At 38.0% G+C, this 15,164-nt stretch overlaps 1 protein-coding gene across 1 annotated transcript; it reads right to left on the reverse strand.

The window, feature by feature from the left end:
* Positions 1-346: 346 nt before the first annotated feature.
* On the reverse strand, positions 347-14,818 carry LOC131159185 (transmembrane 9 superfamily member 3). The gene is made up of 8 exons (XM_058113897.1): positions 14,404-14,818; positions 12,397-12,437; positions 11,703-12,291; positions 11,479-11,616; positions 11,238-11,394; positions 4,892-5,376; positions 912-1,160; positions 347-728 (listed from the first exon to the last, which is right to left on the reverse strand). Exons 1-7 carry the CDS (start codon positions 14,550-14,552, stop codon positions 941-943), a joined length of 1,779 nt encoding a protein of 592 aa, XP_057969880.1. The 5' UTR covers positions 14,553-14,818; the 3' UTR covers positions 347-728; positions 912-940.
* Between the last annotated feature and the right edge of the window lie 346 nt (positions 14,819-15,164).

Below are 15,164 nucleotides of genomic sequence, written 5' to 3' on the forward strand. Positions count from 1 at the left end.
CGACTCTGAAAGCATAAATATCAAATCTTGAATTTAAATTTTCATAAATTTAAATAAAATTTTAAATTACTTTTTTGTCCAAATTCACCCGAACCCATATTCAAAACCTATTTCAAATACAGGATTAATAGTACAATATTTTAAGAATTTAATTTGTGCTTGCCATCATTTCTCACCTGGACCAAATTCCAAAGCTACCAATTTTTCAAACTGAAACATTAATGACCTCATCCAAGGAGAGAAATGTGCGAAGATGAAATTGGGGGCTGAATTGAAAATGAGCTCAGCTAATTCTTCTGCACAATTAACAGAGAGCAGGGCGCGGTGCATAAGAAACAGTACAGGATTAGCACCAGCTCATGACATTCGTTGTTCCTTCTCATAAATCTAAAAAAACATATCCCAACTACAAACATTAAACACTGGAATAGGCATTACACCTTCACATGTCCATTGCTTGTAACTCTCTCTTTTGGTTCCTCCAGAGGCAGTTAAAAACTAGAAGGGTAAGAAAAAAAATTAACATATATCAATATCAATTTGCCGATCTGCAAAATGTGAAAAAGGAGGAAGAGGGAGATCATTTTCCACAAACATTCCATTACACCCGCAGACGATTAGAGGCTTCGTTGCATGCATCCTACTGTCCCACCAGGCCCCCCTAATCGCATGCATCATCATCCGGTACTCACTGACCATGTGCAACGGTAGCAACCTCAACAAAATTCCTAACAATAAATTCATGGCATCAAATCACTTTCTGGTCTCACATCAATCCCTTATGCTGCTAATGTCTCAGTGACAGTCAATGTTTTGGAAAAATAAAAATAAAAATACTCATGCAGTGATGCCATGCCACCACGCTTGAAAACCAGATCTGATTTGACTATCCCAAGTAAGTTGGTGCATACCTGTGGATTAAGGAAGACCAACCATCCAGCTACTCACACTTGATGGACCTGTATATGTGACGAACAAAGAACAGCGAGGCACGGAAACCAACACTCCCAAGCATGAGAAAGAAACCATAGCAGATGCAAGCCATGTAGCCGAAGAAGAACGAAGTTTGCATAAAACCCGACATATCAGATCGTGCATAGTAGTAATACAGGCAGTAGCCGTAGATGAACAAGCCAGTTGATCCACCACAGAGGAAAGACCTGGTGATATTATGATCAAAAGCCAATGCGAGTCAATACCAGGGTTATGCATACAAAACATATGAAATTTCAAAGCTGTGGACTACAGACCTCCACAAAAATCAAAATTTTGTGGATTTTTCTCTCATTATTTTGAATTTCAATTTCTAAAACTCCCGCTGTTTGAACGAACCCCCTTCATTTGAAATTTTCACCATTTAGATTAGAGTATGTAAATCCACAATTAAGGAATCAGTAAGGTGGTGTGACAATAACCAGGAAAACAGCAAAGTGGCAGTGGAGATTGATGTATTAAAAACTAAAAGGCAAAAGCTGATGCACATCAAACCCAAAGGCAGGGACTATGCATCAAGATGTTGAGGCATAAGCCTTTTTATTTTTATTTTTTTATATAAAATATACACATACATTATATATATGTATTGAAAAAAAAATTGAGAAAATCAGTAAACATTCAAACAAAATTGGAAAAAAAATTATTTGCAAACAATCTTTACATATAATTTTAAATGTAAACAGTGCTAAGAGATATTATAAATTATAAAGCTCAAACTGTGTTAATGATCAAAGATGCAACACCTAATTGTTTTGGGAAGGTTTAAGAGTTGACTCTCTTAGATTATAGCACTCCTTGAGCCTTTAATATTTACATCTCATTAGATTTTGCTAACCCAAACTCACTGAAGTCTGCATTCAAATTGAGAAATCCAGGTGCCCTTTTGTGCAAAGGTGCAAGACTAACTCTATTATTTCATTCTCTAAAAAAAATATACCTTTTGACTATGCTTAAAAGAGTAGCAGGCAAGTCTTTTATTGAGACGGCCCTCGCATGAGCCCCAGTTATGCCATTTAAAAACATTGGCAATGATTGTCATGGTTATAGATGGCCACAGCAATGTGGTGGGGATCATGGTAATGGAAGCATGGTGCCAGGAGCAGTATAGTGGACTGGTGGTAGAGTTGGTGATGATGATTGTGGTGGTATGGACATGGAAGTAAAAAGGTGATGGCTGCGGCAGTGACGGTGGTAGTAAGAATGGAGCAGAGTGATGGTGATCTCATAGTGAACCAATTTGTCACGAGTAATGATTTTGAAGTTCCATCTCCTTCAGTTAAGTTTAAAGAGGGGATTTTGAGCTCCAAATTTCCATTTCAATCATAGAATTTTAAAATTTCCTTTAGCATCCCAATATTGAGAAAAGGGAAAAAAAATAAACAAACAAATAAATAGTTTCAAATGCACCCTTGAACTCCCCTATTGCACCCGTAATCCTCCCTCTTTTAATTTGTCAAATCAAATCCTATTTCCTTGTACTGTAACATTAAAGTCTACAGCTTTAATAGTTTATCTTTGCAGGACATTGGGGATTTCTACGAAATGAGCTATTTAAAAGGATGCAGATGTGCAGAAGGCTTGTCCTATTATGAAGAACCAAGCTTACAGCAGCTTGGCAAATTTTGTATATATTGGTCAGATTAACCCAATTTTGTCAGTATCTTTCCCTCTTTTTGAGAAGGGAGATTAAATGCAATTTTTACAGGAATTACCTACAACAGAAAAGAAATTTTTCATATCATTATTTCTTAAAAAAAAAAAAACTCGCAGCACAAATTCAAAGTAAATGTTCTGATATAACGACAAAACAGGCGGAAAAAAAAAAAATCAAACTTATAAACAAAAAGTCAAGCCACCCTTTTATTACTATGGACTGCCGAGTATCTACATGATTGAAAAATAAGAACATAGAAGAAAACATATGAGGCCCCAAATTTCGCACCTTTATTAATTACTCGCAAAATCACACCATTTACCATTATGGTATATTTTCACATTTTCTTTATCGTTCTAAAGTATACATTTAAAAAAAAAAAAGTAAGAAACTCAAAAGTAAATAGCATATTCTATTGAAAACAACTTGATATACAATTCAGTAAATCAATTGTGCTTCTACATTTAATAAATTCAATTAAAAGAAGTAAAAAATGAACACACAGAAGTCCAAAGTCAGAACCTGCGACTTCTTGGCACCCAAAACATCTATATCTTTTAAGTTTCCAAAAGATAGTAAATTTTGAGGATTAAGTCAATATATAAATCCTTTGGTTCGGGTTCCAGTCTACTAATGATCAATATTCATACTAACAAAATATAATGTCAACATATACTCCTACCCAAGTGGATAATTCTAACCATCAGTTATGGGTCTCCAACACAAACTTAAATTTGCACTGGTACCAACACAAAGCCCTCTCATGCCTACAATGCAACAAGTCCACAACAATTCTTAGGAACCAGAGTCTTATCTAACAAAAACAGCCACATCTCAAAATTCCAGCCTTAAAAGCATCCACCAAACACCAAACACACTGATGGAGATAGTTTGGATTCACACTTAACATAATGACAGGCAAGCACAAGTCTAGTAGCAATAAAAGAGCCAAGATTCAGCTTTGAAAGAACAGTGTTCACCTAAAAGAAACACTACTGGCTGTGCATGGATGTGAGGCATCAGGTAGACTACATCACTTGACTAACATTTTGTGCTGCACTGAACATGTCCCTCAAAGTACATACTTTTTACGTTCTACTAAGAGATGGCACACCTTGATACAATGGCAAGAGTGTCACCCAAACCAGAAGGGTATATGTTCCATGTCATGAATACAGCCTCTCCAAATGTGGAGGTAAGGCAGGGAGACATTATACACTCCCCAGAAGCCTTCTGTGCTGGCTGTTGCATTTTACCTCACAAAAAGAAACCATCATCCCTCCATGAAACATATCTGACTAGCTATAATCATTCATACTCCCTCATCACTTCATGCATACACAATTGATCTAGCTCAGTTTGCCAAACAAGTAATCAAAATAATAAATAAAAATAAAAGGCACCCAAACTAGTTATTTAAATGACACAACGTCCAAACATGACCAAAGCCACCATTCAAATCATTGCAATCAATCGTATCATCCTTCGTTAATATTATTCATATACATTTAGTGCAGAAACATCCAGAGTTCATTGATAATATGTATACATATTGATAAAACATCTAAAGCATGTGCCCACATTGTTCTCTAATACTACAAATTAATCGAACATTGGATTAGTCAAAGCATGTGCCTACACAAATAAAATGTATTTTTGTACCTATGCAATATCATCAGTACTAGGAGTTTGATCAGGCATCAATCCTATTAATCAAACACAATAATACTAAATATAAGTTTCAACTCACAATAGACAAAAATTTGTGTTGATCAAATTGTTATCAATAGATATAAGCAGTAGTCTATATATATTATCACTCAGGTGCACAGCATGTCAAGGTATTTGAATTGATAGACAACACAATCTGAATCAACTTGTTCGTATAGTACAATAAATTATCACGTAACTGCCTTATGATGCAAACAATTTAGAAACAAACATTATATAACATGACCCATGACACCTAGAGCAATTAAACTCACAGCTTTATGTTGCCACAATCTTGAAGCAAATGAACAATTAACATTTGTATTACAAAAATAAAGTAAAAAAATAAAATCATCCAAAAAAAATAGTTATAAGAGGATTTTACAAATTAAAAGAGAACATCGTCAAATGAAACAGAAGGATAACAACTAAAGAATGCAACATCACATGTAATATAGCACAGATCTACTTTGAATGGATGATTAAGAAAATAAAAGCAACATTTCAAAAACTGGTTAACATTAAATATACCTCCACCACCATTCATGGTCTTCGGCAGCAAGTTGAAAGTATGTCAGCGCCACAGTGATGAAAGCAGTGACAATCAAGAGAATGATGAAGACAATGAAAAGGATACTGTATATTGTATAAATCCTGTGACCCCACACACTGGCAAATATGTAGTATAGTTCAATATATATAGCACTGAAAGGCAAAAACCCTGCCATTGCCATCTGGGGAAGAGTTCCTCGGTACCAAGGCAATGGTGGGATCTCTCGGGGATATTTTGTAGTGCGACAAGGAGCTTGAAATTCAGCCTTGCTATTCTTTCCCGCAATCCCACCCAATACTAGTAAAGGAGATGTCACCAGAGTCCATATAAGAACAATAACCACAATTGTACCAAAAGGCAGAGCTGCAGTGGCACTGTAGGCAATTGCAACAGTATTGAGGAAGCAGAATGTGAGAAACAAAGGTCCACAAAACAAGCTCCCAGTCAATAATAGGTTCCTCACCTGTCAAATCACACAATAAAAAAACCAATTAGTCCAACAAAATTTCTCTGTTACAAGCACATAAAATGTTCATTTCTTAAGACATCGCCTTTTGGACAGGACCATCAGAAATTTTTTTTTTTTTAAATGTCATTTATCTTTGAAAATTTTATGGAATTTGATTCAATTACATACCAGTTATCCCACATTTTAGACAATTTTGGTTGTGTGAATGATCTTTGAAAAAAATGGGATAGATCCAGCCAAAAAGTTGGAAAGGCCTTTTAGACTTGAGTAAGTGGCAGTTGTTCTCGAAGTGTCTAATGGGGAGACCGCACTACATCCAAATCACTTTACTATGGCCATTTGAATAACACTTTTATGACCTTGATTCCAAAGAAATGTGGGGATTTAAACAATTTTCAACCTATAGGTTGGTCGGCATCATCCATGAGCTTTTACCAAGAGTGGTGGGGGAGGTGGTGGGGGAGGTGGTGGGACCTTTCAGCATGCTCTTGTGGAGAGAATACAAATCACCTTATTTGCTAATGATGTAGCTGATCAAAAGAGGGTACAAGGATTATTTCCAAGATAGAAATGGAGAGAGCTTGGGACCACGTCCGTTGGAATTTTCAATTTTCTCATTCATGTTATGGAGAAAATAGGATGCAGGTGCTGTTGGAGGATTTGGATAAAGGAATGTATCTCTACACTAACGTTTATGATCTTTCATTATTTTAGCAGCCTTAAGCAAGGGGATCCTCTCCCCCCACTCTTTATTTTGGTTATGGAGGTGCCGAGCAAAAAGCTTTTCAATGTAGTGAGAGTGCTCTTATCACAGGTTTAAGAAGAGAAATAGGCAAGTCAGATGGTGAGTTGTTTCTTATTCGCTCTTGGTGGATCTAATGGAAATTTAGATAGTATTTTGCTTTGTTTTGAAGGCAGTTCCCTGTTGATGGTTAACTTGGGGAAGAGTAAATTAATTAATTCCTCTCAGAGAGAAGCGAAAGGGGGCTGTGAGTCGAAAACCACTCCAGCTTCAAAAGGGCTATGTTGGATAAATGGCTTTGTAAGGTTATGGTGAAGAAAAAAGAGCCGCGAAGGGGGTGATAGGGGGAAAGTACAAGCAGATACCAAAAAAGGAAGGCAATGAGCAACATGGAGCAGATTTGTGGAAAAATGTATGGCTGGCAGGGAGTGTTTCTTTGATCATTTGGTCTTTGAAGTAGGAAATCAAGAGTTGGAATCTTTTGACATAATCTGGAAAGCATCAATATGGAACACAGATATAACACAATACAGACACGACGATACAGATGTAAAAATAAGGATATGACATGGCTGGATGTGTCAGTTATTATAATATTATATATATATATATATATATATATATATATATATATTGAGACATGTTTTTCTTTTCAAATGAAAAGTGTTAAGGTAATTTTAATTTAAAATGAAATAGCAATCATCCATGCTCAATTATGAATTGAGTAGTCTCGGTTATTTCCGAATAAAAATCCTTCTTGTGCTTGGGCACTTCAATCAGATCCTGCAAACAAGTAAAAAAACAGGTAAGGAGATGGAGAGGAGGCAGAGGAGGAGGGAAGAAGCGACTCATGTAGAGCAAAGATGAGGCTTCAAGCCTTCAATAGAGGAGGCTTCAAGGCTTCGAGCCTTCGAGAGAGAGACAGCTTCAACTCTTCAACAAACTGAAAAGAGGGCTGGTAGGCTGAGATGAGATGTCCAGAAAAAAGGGCCGAGATGTCTGGTGAAATAGGGCTGAGATGCCCAGCAAACAGTGTGAACCGGCAAAGAAGGCTGGGAGGTTGGCTCAACGGTAAGGATAGGAGAGGACAGGGTCGTGTGTCATGCGGGGGCTCCAATGAAGCTCCTGCTCATCTCTTTTTTTTCTTTTTTTTTTTCTCTCTCAATTTTGTATAAAGTGGCCAAAGAGAGGAAGCAAAACACAGCGTTTGAGGTGTCCCAGCATGCCTTCGCCTTGTTTGGGTGTGTCCAAAAATAAAAAACAACAAAATTAATTTCCAACATGTGTCAGATACTTACGCTCTGGCCCTTTTGCAGTGCCATGTTTTGTATGACATAATAATTTGTGTGGAGGCTGTCCTTGAGAAACAAAGTTTCTGATTGAGGCTTATTTTTACTGGCTAGAGACAAAAATGCCTTGCTGAACTCTTCTTTACATTTTCAGAACGAGGGAGAGTTGGGGGATGTTTCTATTTTGAGACGGGCTCTGGGAATTGGAAATGTTCTATAATTTCTTTGAGTGCTTGCTTATGAAATGGGTGACTGGGCAATGGAGTGAGATGGAAGAATAGGGGAAGTGACTATTTTGAAGTGAAATCTTCCAACAAACTCACACAGATGGATGGAAACCGAGAGGAGGTTTACAAATTGTTTCTTTCAAGGGCATTTGGAGAACAAAAGCCCAAGTGGCTATTTCGAAGCAAAATCTTTCTACAAACTTACAGATTAAGGATACTGAGAAGACATTACAGACTATTTCTTTTTTAGGGCATTAGGAAAACAAAAGCCCCCATAAAAATGGGTGTTTTGCTTGGGAAGCTGTCTGGACAAAATCCTTCATATTTCTTTTTGAGGGCATTAGGAGAACAAAAACCCCCATAAAAATGGGTTTTTTTTGCTTGGGAAGCTGTCTGGACAAAATCCTTGCACATGTGAAATTGCAAGAGGGGACATGCTGCTGGCATATAGATGCTTTCATTTCAGGATCCTAGAGAACACTGTAAATCACCTTTTGGTAGGATGTAGGTGGATAAGAAATCTTTTGGATATGCTTGGCTGTCATGGGAACTCAATGGGTGGCAAAAGGTTCAGTTTAGGGATCTATGGGTCTAGAAGGGCATCAGCACTGATTAGAGAGTGAAAAAAATATATAACCCCACTAACAATTTCTCGGATAATTTGGAGTGAAGGGAATTGTAGGGTTTTGGATGGTACTTATAGCTCTCTTAACATTGTAAAGTGTATATGGATGCTTAAGAAGGCAACAATCTGTTTATGGTAAGGCTGCCAGAGACTTCATTGATGACTTCTCTTTTGTACTATGCATTCTGGTCTTCAGTATGCACCTCCTTGGTTCTCTTAATAGTGTTCTTCTCTTGACTCTTGGTTTACTAGGGGAGAAAAATAAAAAATAACAGATATCTACCAATTAGAGTGAATATGTGCATGAAGAACCTGATTCACATCATAGTTGCTCAAATCAACCTGTGCACAGGCAACAACAACAAAAAAAAAAAAACACACACACACACACAGAAAGAGGTTGAACCTTAATCAGCAAACAACTCATTTCTGGTGGCACAAATATTGTGGAAGTATTTTCTTCATTTCTAATATTTGAACCAGGTTGGACCAGCACATTCACTCTTACTAGTGAGGATGAGAGAGAGTGGGAGGGGATTTCTCAGGTGAATTTGTTTCTAAATCTTTTTATCTCACCTTTTGAAACCCATAGCCCTAACCCTTCTTCTTGGAACCGCTTACTTTGGAGGGCTAAGGATTAAGGTGCCTGGGAAAATTCGGGCTTTTGTGATCCTGGAAAAGATCAACATGCATGAGCTTCAAAGGAGAAGACCATATATGGCTCCTAGTCCTGATATGTGCTTCATTTGTGGTGAAAATAATGAGTCAAATGCCCATCTCTTTGTGCATTGCAAGGTGGCATCACAGCTTTGGAATGCCCTTTTCTCTCTGGCAGGGGAAGAGTGGTGGCTCCAAGAAAGGTGAAAGATTTGCTATTGGTTAATTTCAGGGGTTTGGAAAGAATAGGAATGGCAGAGATCTGTGGTGCGTGACTGTTTTTCACATCCTTTGGACTGTGTGGATTGAAACGAACTAGGATTTTCAAGTCAATCCACCTGCTCATGGCTTTTGTGGGATAGAGCAACCTTCCTACTCTCCTTGTCAATGCACTCATTGGGTTTCTTTAGGGTCTTCCACAGTCGGACCTTACTAGAGATTAGTTAACAGCCCTCCCATAATGGGGTTCTGGATTGTATTTTGTTTTCTCCTATTTTTGAGTTTTCCAGCCTTTCCAGTTGGTTGAGGAGGACTCGTTATCCTCCAACCTTGTCTTCCATTTCTCAGATTTAATGAAATTGTATTCTTCAATTAAAAAAAATAGCCCATGGTGGCGTGGCCTCATAACTATATCCAAGGCGCACAACAAATAATTTAAAAAAAATATTTTTAAAAAAAACTAATACCAAAAGTACAATTCTGCATTATGAATTAAAAAAAAATAAAAAAAACATGAATTACTTGTTAATTATTAAATTGAAAATTTTCAATTAAATATCAAATATAGCTATGAAGTTTTAAACCTTACAATTATTATTCACTCAGGTAGCTTTCAAATAAATTAAATAATACACAATTACACAAAAGCCCCAACAAACCAAGATTCAAGAGTATATTTAGGCTTGATCTACTGTTATTATAAAACAGTAGATAATACTTGAGTATTAGATGCCCAAGGCCCAAATCCAAATTACATCTACATGTTTACACACAGAGGTGGATTAATGACAACTGTCTGATCTGCAAGAATCTGGAAATATATAAGGGTTAGCAAGATAATGCTAGCAGTCCCTCAGGCAGGCAAGACCCATGCCAATGAACCCTCCCTATCTCCCCATTTTGTGTATGGGCATGGGTTGGAATAAGTAAAATATAACATATAAATGAGTTAGAGGGTAATGCTCATCTACATGATCATGTAAAAATAAATGTGAACAGGATTGTTAGTTCTATTCTTCTGGATGTTCATTCTAAACTCCATGGGAATTGTGGATTGTAGTCCATAGTCTTTGGTTTGCTGATTGTATACTGATTTTTCTCTCTTTTCCCTGTACTGTCTCTCTTCTTCTTGTATTGTTGCTCGTCCCCACACTCGTGCAAATATATATATATATATATATATATATACACGCGCGCATATGCTTACCTTCTTCCAAAAAAAAATATAAGTTAAGACCATAGAGTTTAGAAGAAGCCTCAATACCCAAATCTATGAGGGCTTCATCTTACTCCTAGGCCACCTGAGAAAGAACGAGGCTGCACCACTGCGCCCTCTGTTGGCTGTGGGAGGAGGAGATTGCACCGCTGTACCACGCCACAGCCTGCATGTAAAGTGTTGGCCATGGGATGGAGGGGAGGGCAGACTGGCAGAAAATGCAAAATCACGAAATGTAAACTAAGGGCTCCATATTTTTTTTGTAATCCTTTTCATACCCATGTTCTTTTTTTTTTTTTCCTGGTTCAAAATCAGGCCAGGTTAACCAAGCACCGACCCCAGTTTGGGCTAGTTCATGCCAGGTTCAACCAGTTCGGAATCAGGTCAGCATAATTCCAGTTTTCATCCTTCACCTGGTCTGAACAGGTGACTGGTTCCAGTCAAACATGGTCATGGCGGCACCAGGTCTGGGTTTTAAAACTATGATTTGAACTCTAGATCTCTCCCACCTCACCCACTCTTTACCACATGCACTCGGCCTGAGGAGAAATTAGTGGAACATACTTCCAATTTAATGGCAGCAAAACTGGGCATATTGAGGCATGCTTCCTATAGAACCCAGAATCTAGCACCAAAGTGCAAGTATATGAGATATTTTTCCAAATGATGAGGCAAAAGTAACCTCTGTAATATATGTTGTCATGTAATTTATCTAGCATTAACCAAGCTAAATTAAAAGTAAGTGAAACTGTAAGAGGAAGATGTCTCTTCAGACATCTCATAAAACACAGAAGATTAGCCTGGTCCCTGCATGAATCAAGAAACAGTCCAAATTTTCACTTAGAGAGAGAGAGAGAAAGAGGAAGCCATGACCACATACCCAGTTTGATCCTTCCAGCTGGCAATAGAAGGATGTTGCAGTGTATCCAGCGATCCCAGATGTAAGAGCATATATGACAACCAGTGCAGTGAACAGAGCTCCACGATTGTATGGGTAAAATACACCAACAAGTGCGAGTATGAAAATAAAAATTGTACTGGAAAAATACACATAAACAAGGTCATGAAACTGAAAACAAATTGAGTAACCTTCTTGACCAAATAGTTTCCAAAACACTTACAGAGTAAACAACTGGGTGCCAGATCCAAGGGCTGCGGCAAACAAAGACTTTTGCTTTGGATACCTGAAAACATCACCATGGATGTACTTCCACCCAGTCTCTTCTTGATCATCAGCCGTTTCTTCATCATGGGCGTACCTTTCAGAAAATTAAAAGCTGACAAGTGAACACAGGAAATTTTGCACCACATGTACACATATCAACATATGAGAATTGGTTCTTACTTCACAAAATCATTCTTGAGGACTCGCATGAGAATAGTGGCCAGAAAACCAGTTAAGAGGAGAACTGTCACACACGAATTAATTATTGAGAACCAATGGATTTCCAAGTGATGGGGCAGCGAGGACGACTGTGAGTATTTCTCCATCCTCTTATCAAATGGAGTACTTGTTTCCTTCCACTTGACACTGTACATAAATTCTACATCAACTTCTTTATCCTCAGTGAGATCCACAAGAGCATTTGGATCAGTTCGCACATTAATCTCAATGACACGATCCTTGTTGTACAGGATATCAAAATGAATGTGCTTAAAGAGGAAATATTTGTACTCGCTGGGATCAGTTTTGCCTTCCTTGTCAACCTTTCCCAAGAAGCCCCAAATGGGCAAGTCATCATAGTACATTTGGAAGTAGTAGTCCTTTGTCACTGCAGCACGGAACTTGACTACTTCTTCCTTTGACAGCTTCTTTTTGCAGACAGTTTCAGATTCCTTGTCATCAAGGAACTTGAGTTTGTAGGGAGCACTAACTAATCGATCTCCATTAAGCACTTCACCAAGTGCTTCTTTTTTCTCTTTAATAATATGATCTGCCATTGAAATGCACTCAACAAGGTAACCTCCAAACAAAAAAGACAAGCTTTCAAAAGAAAAATATTTTGGGGGGGGGGGGGGGGGAATGATCGAATGCAAACCTGGTGAACAGAACGGGAGATCAAAATAGCGGTATGTTTCACTGGAATTGAAAGCACATAAATTTATTAGCATACAATAGAAATTTTCAAAAATTCAGCATTGAACAATGATAATTTTGATAATTAGCTAGCAATAATCAATTAGAATATCCCATTTGATGGATCAAATATCAAACCCTACACAAGTGCTGTTAATTTAGTACAATGAACTACTAGCCTCGTACCAAATTCAGGTGCTCTCTCTCTCTCTCTCTCACTCTCTCTCTCTCTCATCGTTGAAGGCTAATTTCAGAAAAATTGGATTAAGGAATTGCAGGGGGCTGAACCCCATTGATGTAGGAGCAATTAATTAGGTATAATTATGTAGGTTTTGTTTTTAATTGGTGTCTCAGGGGTTCATAATGAACAGTAAGGGGTTTAGTTGTAATGTTATTTCTCTTACTCTCTCTCTCTCTCTCTCTCTCTCTCTCTCTCTGTATAGCACGTCAAATTGTCGTCAGCAGTTTTCAAAGAATTGACATATGAATGTTACCTTGCTTTTTGATGACCAAGGCATGGCTATGAAATCTGGGCCCTCTCTCTTTTTTTCTGTGTTTGTTTATTTTACATATATGTAAATCATTTGCAACTGATTTTTAAAATTAGTGCTGAATCTTACAACTCAATATAATTTTTGTTGTCAGTTCTACATATATACATGTAACAACTGCTTTTAAGAATTTGCAGTGAGCTTTGCAATTCCATTGGATTCTCAAATGATCTAAAAAATAAGGGTTCGCTTAGTTGTGGAAAAGTTTTCATTCTTAACTTCCAACTTCTCAAAGAATTCCAAAAATGTCACAATTTTTTTTTTTTTTTTTGGTTTTCCAACAATTATATGGAGAACTTGAAAAACAATAAATATATATATATATATATATGTTCCTAGTTTCCAGTACATAAAGGGCGTCCAAGGACGACAAGGCTACCCACTTCACGAGGGTAAGGGAAGGGTCGTCATAGTGTACGCAGCCTTACCCCTACTCTTATGTAGAAAGGCTGTTTCCTTGGACTCAAACCCATGACCAACTTAGTTTCCATTACATATGTTAGAAAATTGAAAACAAGGTATCAATTTTAGTAATTCCTTGAAAAACTAGAAATAGAAAAGGAAAATTGTTACCCACAGGCCACAACTGAACAGGCCCCAATATTATGATTCACAATTCACATCTCAATTTGACAACTGTGATCCCAGTCATAAACTGTTTTTTTCTTTTTTTGGTAACTTACAATCATAAAACTAGTTATTAAAATCAAGAGCAAAACTAAAAAGTCAACTCAAATTGGGAAAAGGCTAATGGAGAGTTTGGGGAAAGGATCATGGATAGTTTCCTCAACATTTCTCCTGTTTCTGTGGGATATGACAAACACCAGGATGAAATGATAATTTTTGGTCTAGCTTGGTCAGACAAATAATAAGTAGGAAGTTGGAGATCGCACTCTAATAACAACACTTAAGGGTATGCTTCCGCACAAGAGCAACCCAATTATGAGAAATGGTGGGAAGTCCCAACAAACATATCCTTTCAGAATTTTAAAATGAATGAACACAAAGAAGAGTCAAATTTTTAGATACTGTATGCTATCTTCTCTATCTACATTTAATAACCAAGTCAACTCAGGCAAAATTCCAAAGAAATATTCCATTTTCAAAACATACAAATGTCATCAATTGGGCTCGCGCAAAAAACATTCTCAACAACTGACACTACATGTTCTCACATAAAAATAGGTTTCCCCCAGCCTAAAGGAATTAGATCCAACACTAACAGAGAAACAGAGCCTCATCCTCAAACAAACCAGGATAGTATTACTCAAAATACATCTAATTACATAAAATTGAAACCCTAAAATTACACTAAGTCGATCGCAAAGAGATCGAAGAAATAATCAGCACAGCGAGAATGAGAATTAAAACAGAATCAACACCAATATATGAGTGGAATCTGAGGGCAGGAGGATTACCTGGGATTGTGAAAAGGCCCAACCTTGTTGGCATAGAGAGGCACCTGATCTCCAATTTTGTAGCGATGATCAGACGCATCTGATCTCACTTGAGTCGCGCAGCTAAAGACCAGAACCACCGCGACCAACCACGCCATCACCTTCTCCATAGTCAATCTCAGAGAGAGAGAGAGAGAGAGAGAGAGAGAGAGATCGAGAGATCTGAGAGTGGCTCTCAAGGCCCTAGAGACCGCAGTGAAAATGGAGGAAGCATTTTAAGGTAAGAGGAGGCCTCTTTGGCCAGGTGCGAAAGGGGGGCCGGGGGTGGGAATGCACGAGCCTGATCCGTGAAGGTAACCTCACATGGCGGTGATCTACGTACGTCCCCGCCCAATGAGAAATCGGTTTGACCGACTGACCGCAAGAGGGAAGGGCAAAAACGTAAACTGGTGCGGAAAATCTGTCCAACAAAATGCGTCGTGACACGTCGAGTCTGCTCGCGAGTGACGCAATCATTGCTTCGGAAAGGATCCTCTGGTAGCAAAGTGCGTGGGTCGTTGGTCATTACTGGGGTTACACGTTTCTTATATTACTATTTTATATTTAATTAATAAATTTATATGTGTGAATGTTGAGGGTGCAGATGCAGTTGACCATGGGGATGGGCTGTGGGGCATTTGGTTTGTTTCCTTCTCAAGGGTGTGGGCTTGGCGGTGGTTGCTTGAAGAAGATGGACTGCCAAATGTATAGATCTGAGATTGAGAATCTTGCCTTGGGAATGT

The sequence above is a fragment of the Malania oleifera genome, chromosome 7, assembly GCF_029873635.1.
Source record: "Malania oleifera isolate guangnan ecotype guangnan chromosome 7, ASM2987363v1, whole genome shotgun sequence".
Lineage (NCBI taxonomy): Eukaryota > Viridiplantae > Streptophyta > Magnoliopsida > Santalales > Ximeniaceae > Malania > Malania oleifera.

Coding starts and splice junctions, on each gene's coding strand:
- LOC131159185 (XM_058113897.1), bottom strand. CDS start 14,552: ATGGAGAAGGTGATGGCGTGGTTGGTCGCGGTGGTTCTGGTCTTTAGC. Junction 12,292..12,396: donor TCTCCCGTTCTGTTCACCAG/GTTTGCATTCGA, acceptor TTTCAATGGCAG/ATCATATTATTAAAGAGAAA. Junction 11,617..11,702: donor CTCAAGAATGATTTTGTGAA/GTAAGAACCAAT, acceptor ATTTTCTGAAAG/GTACGCCCATGATGAAGAAA.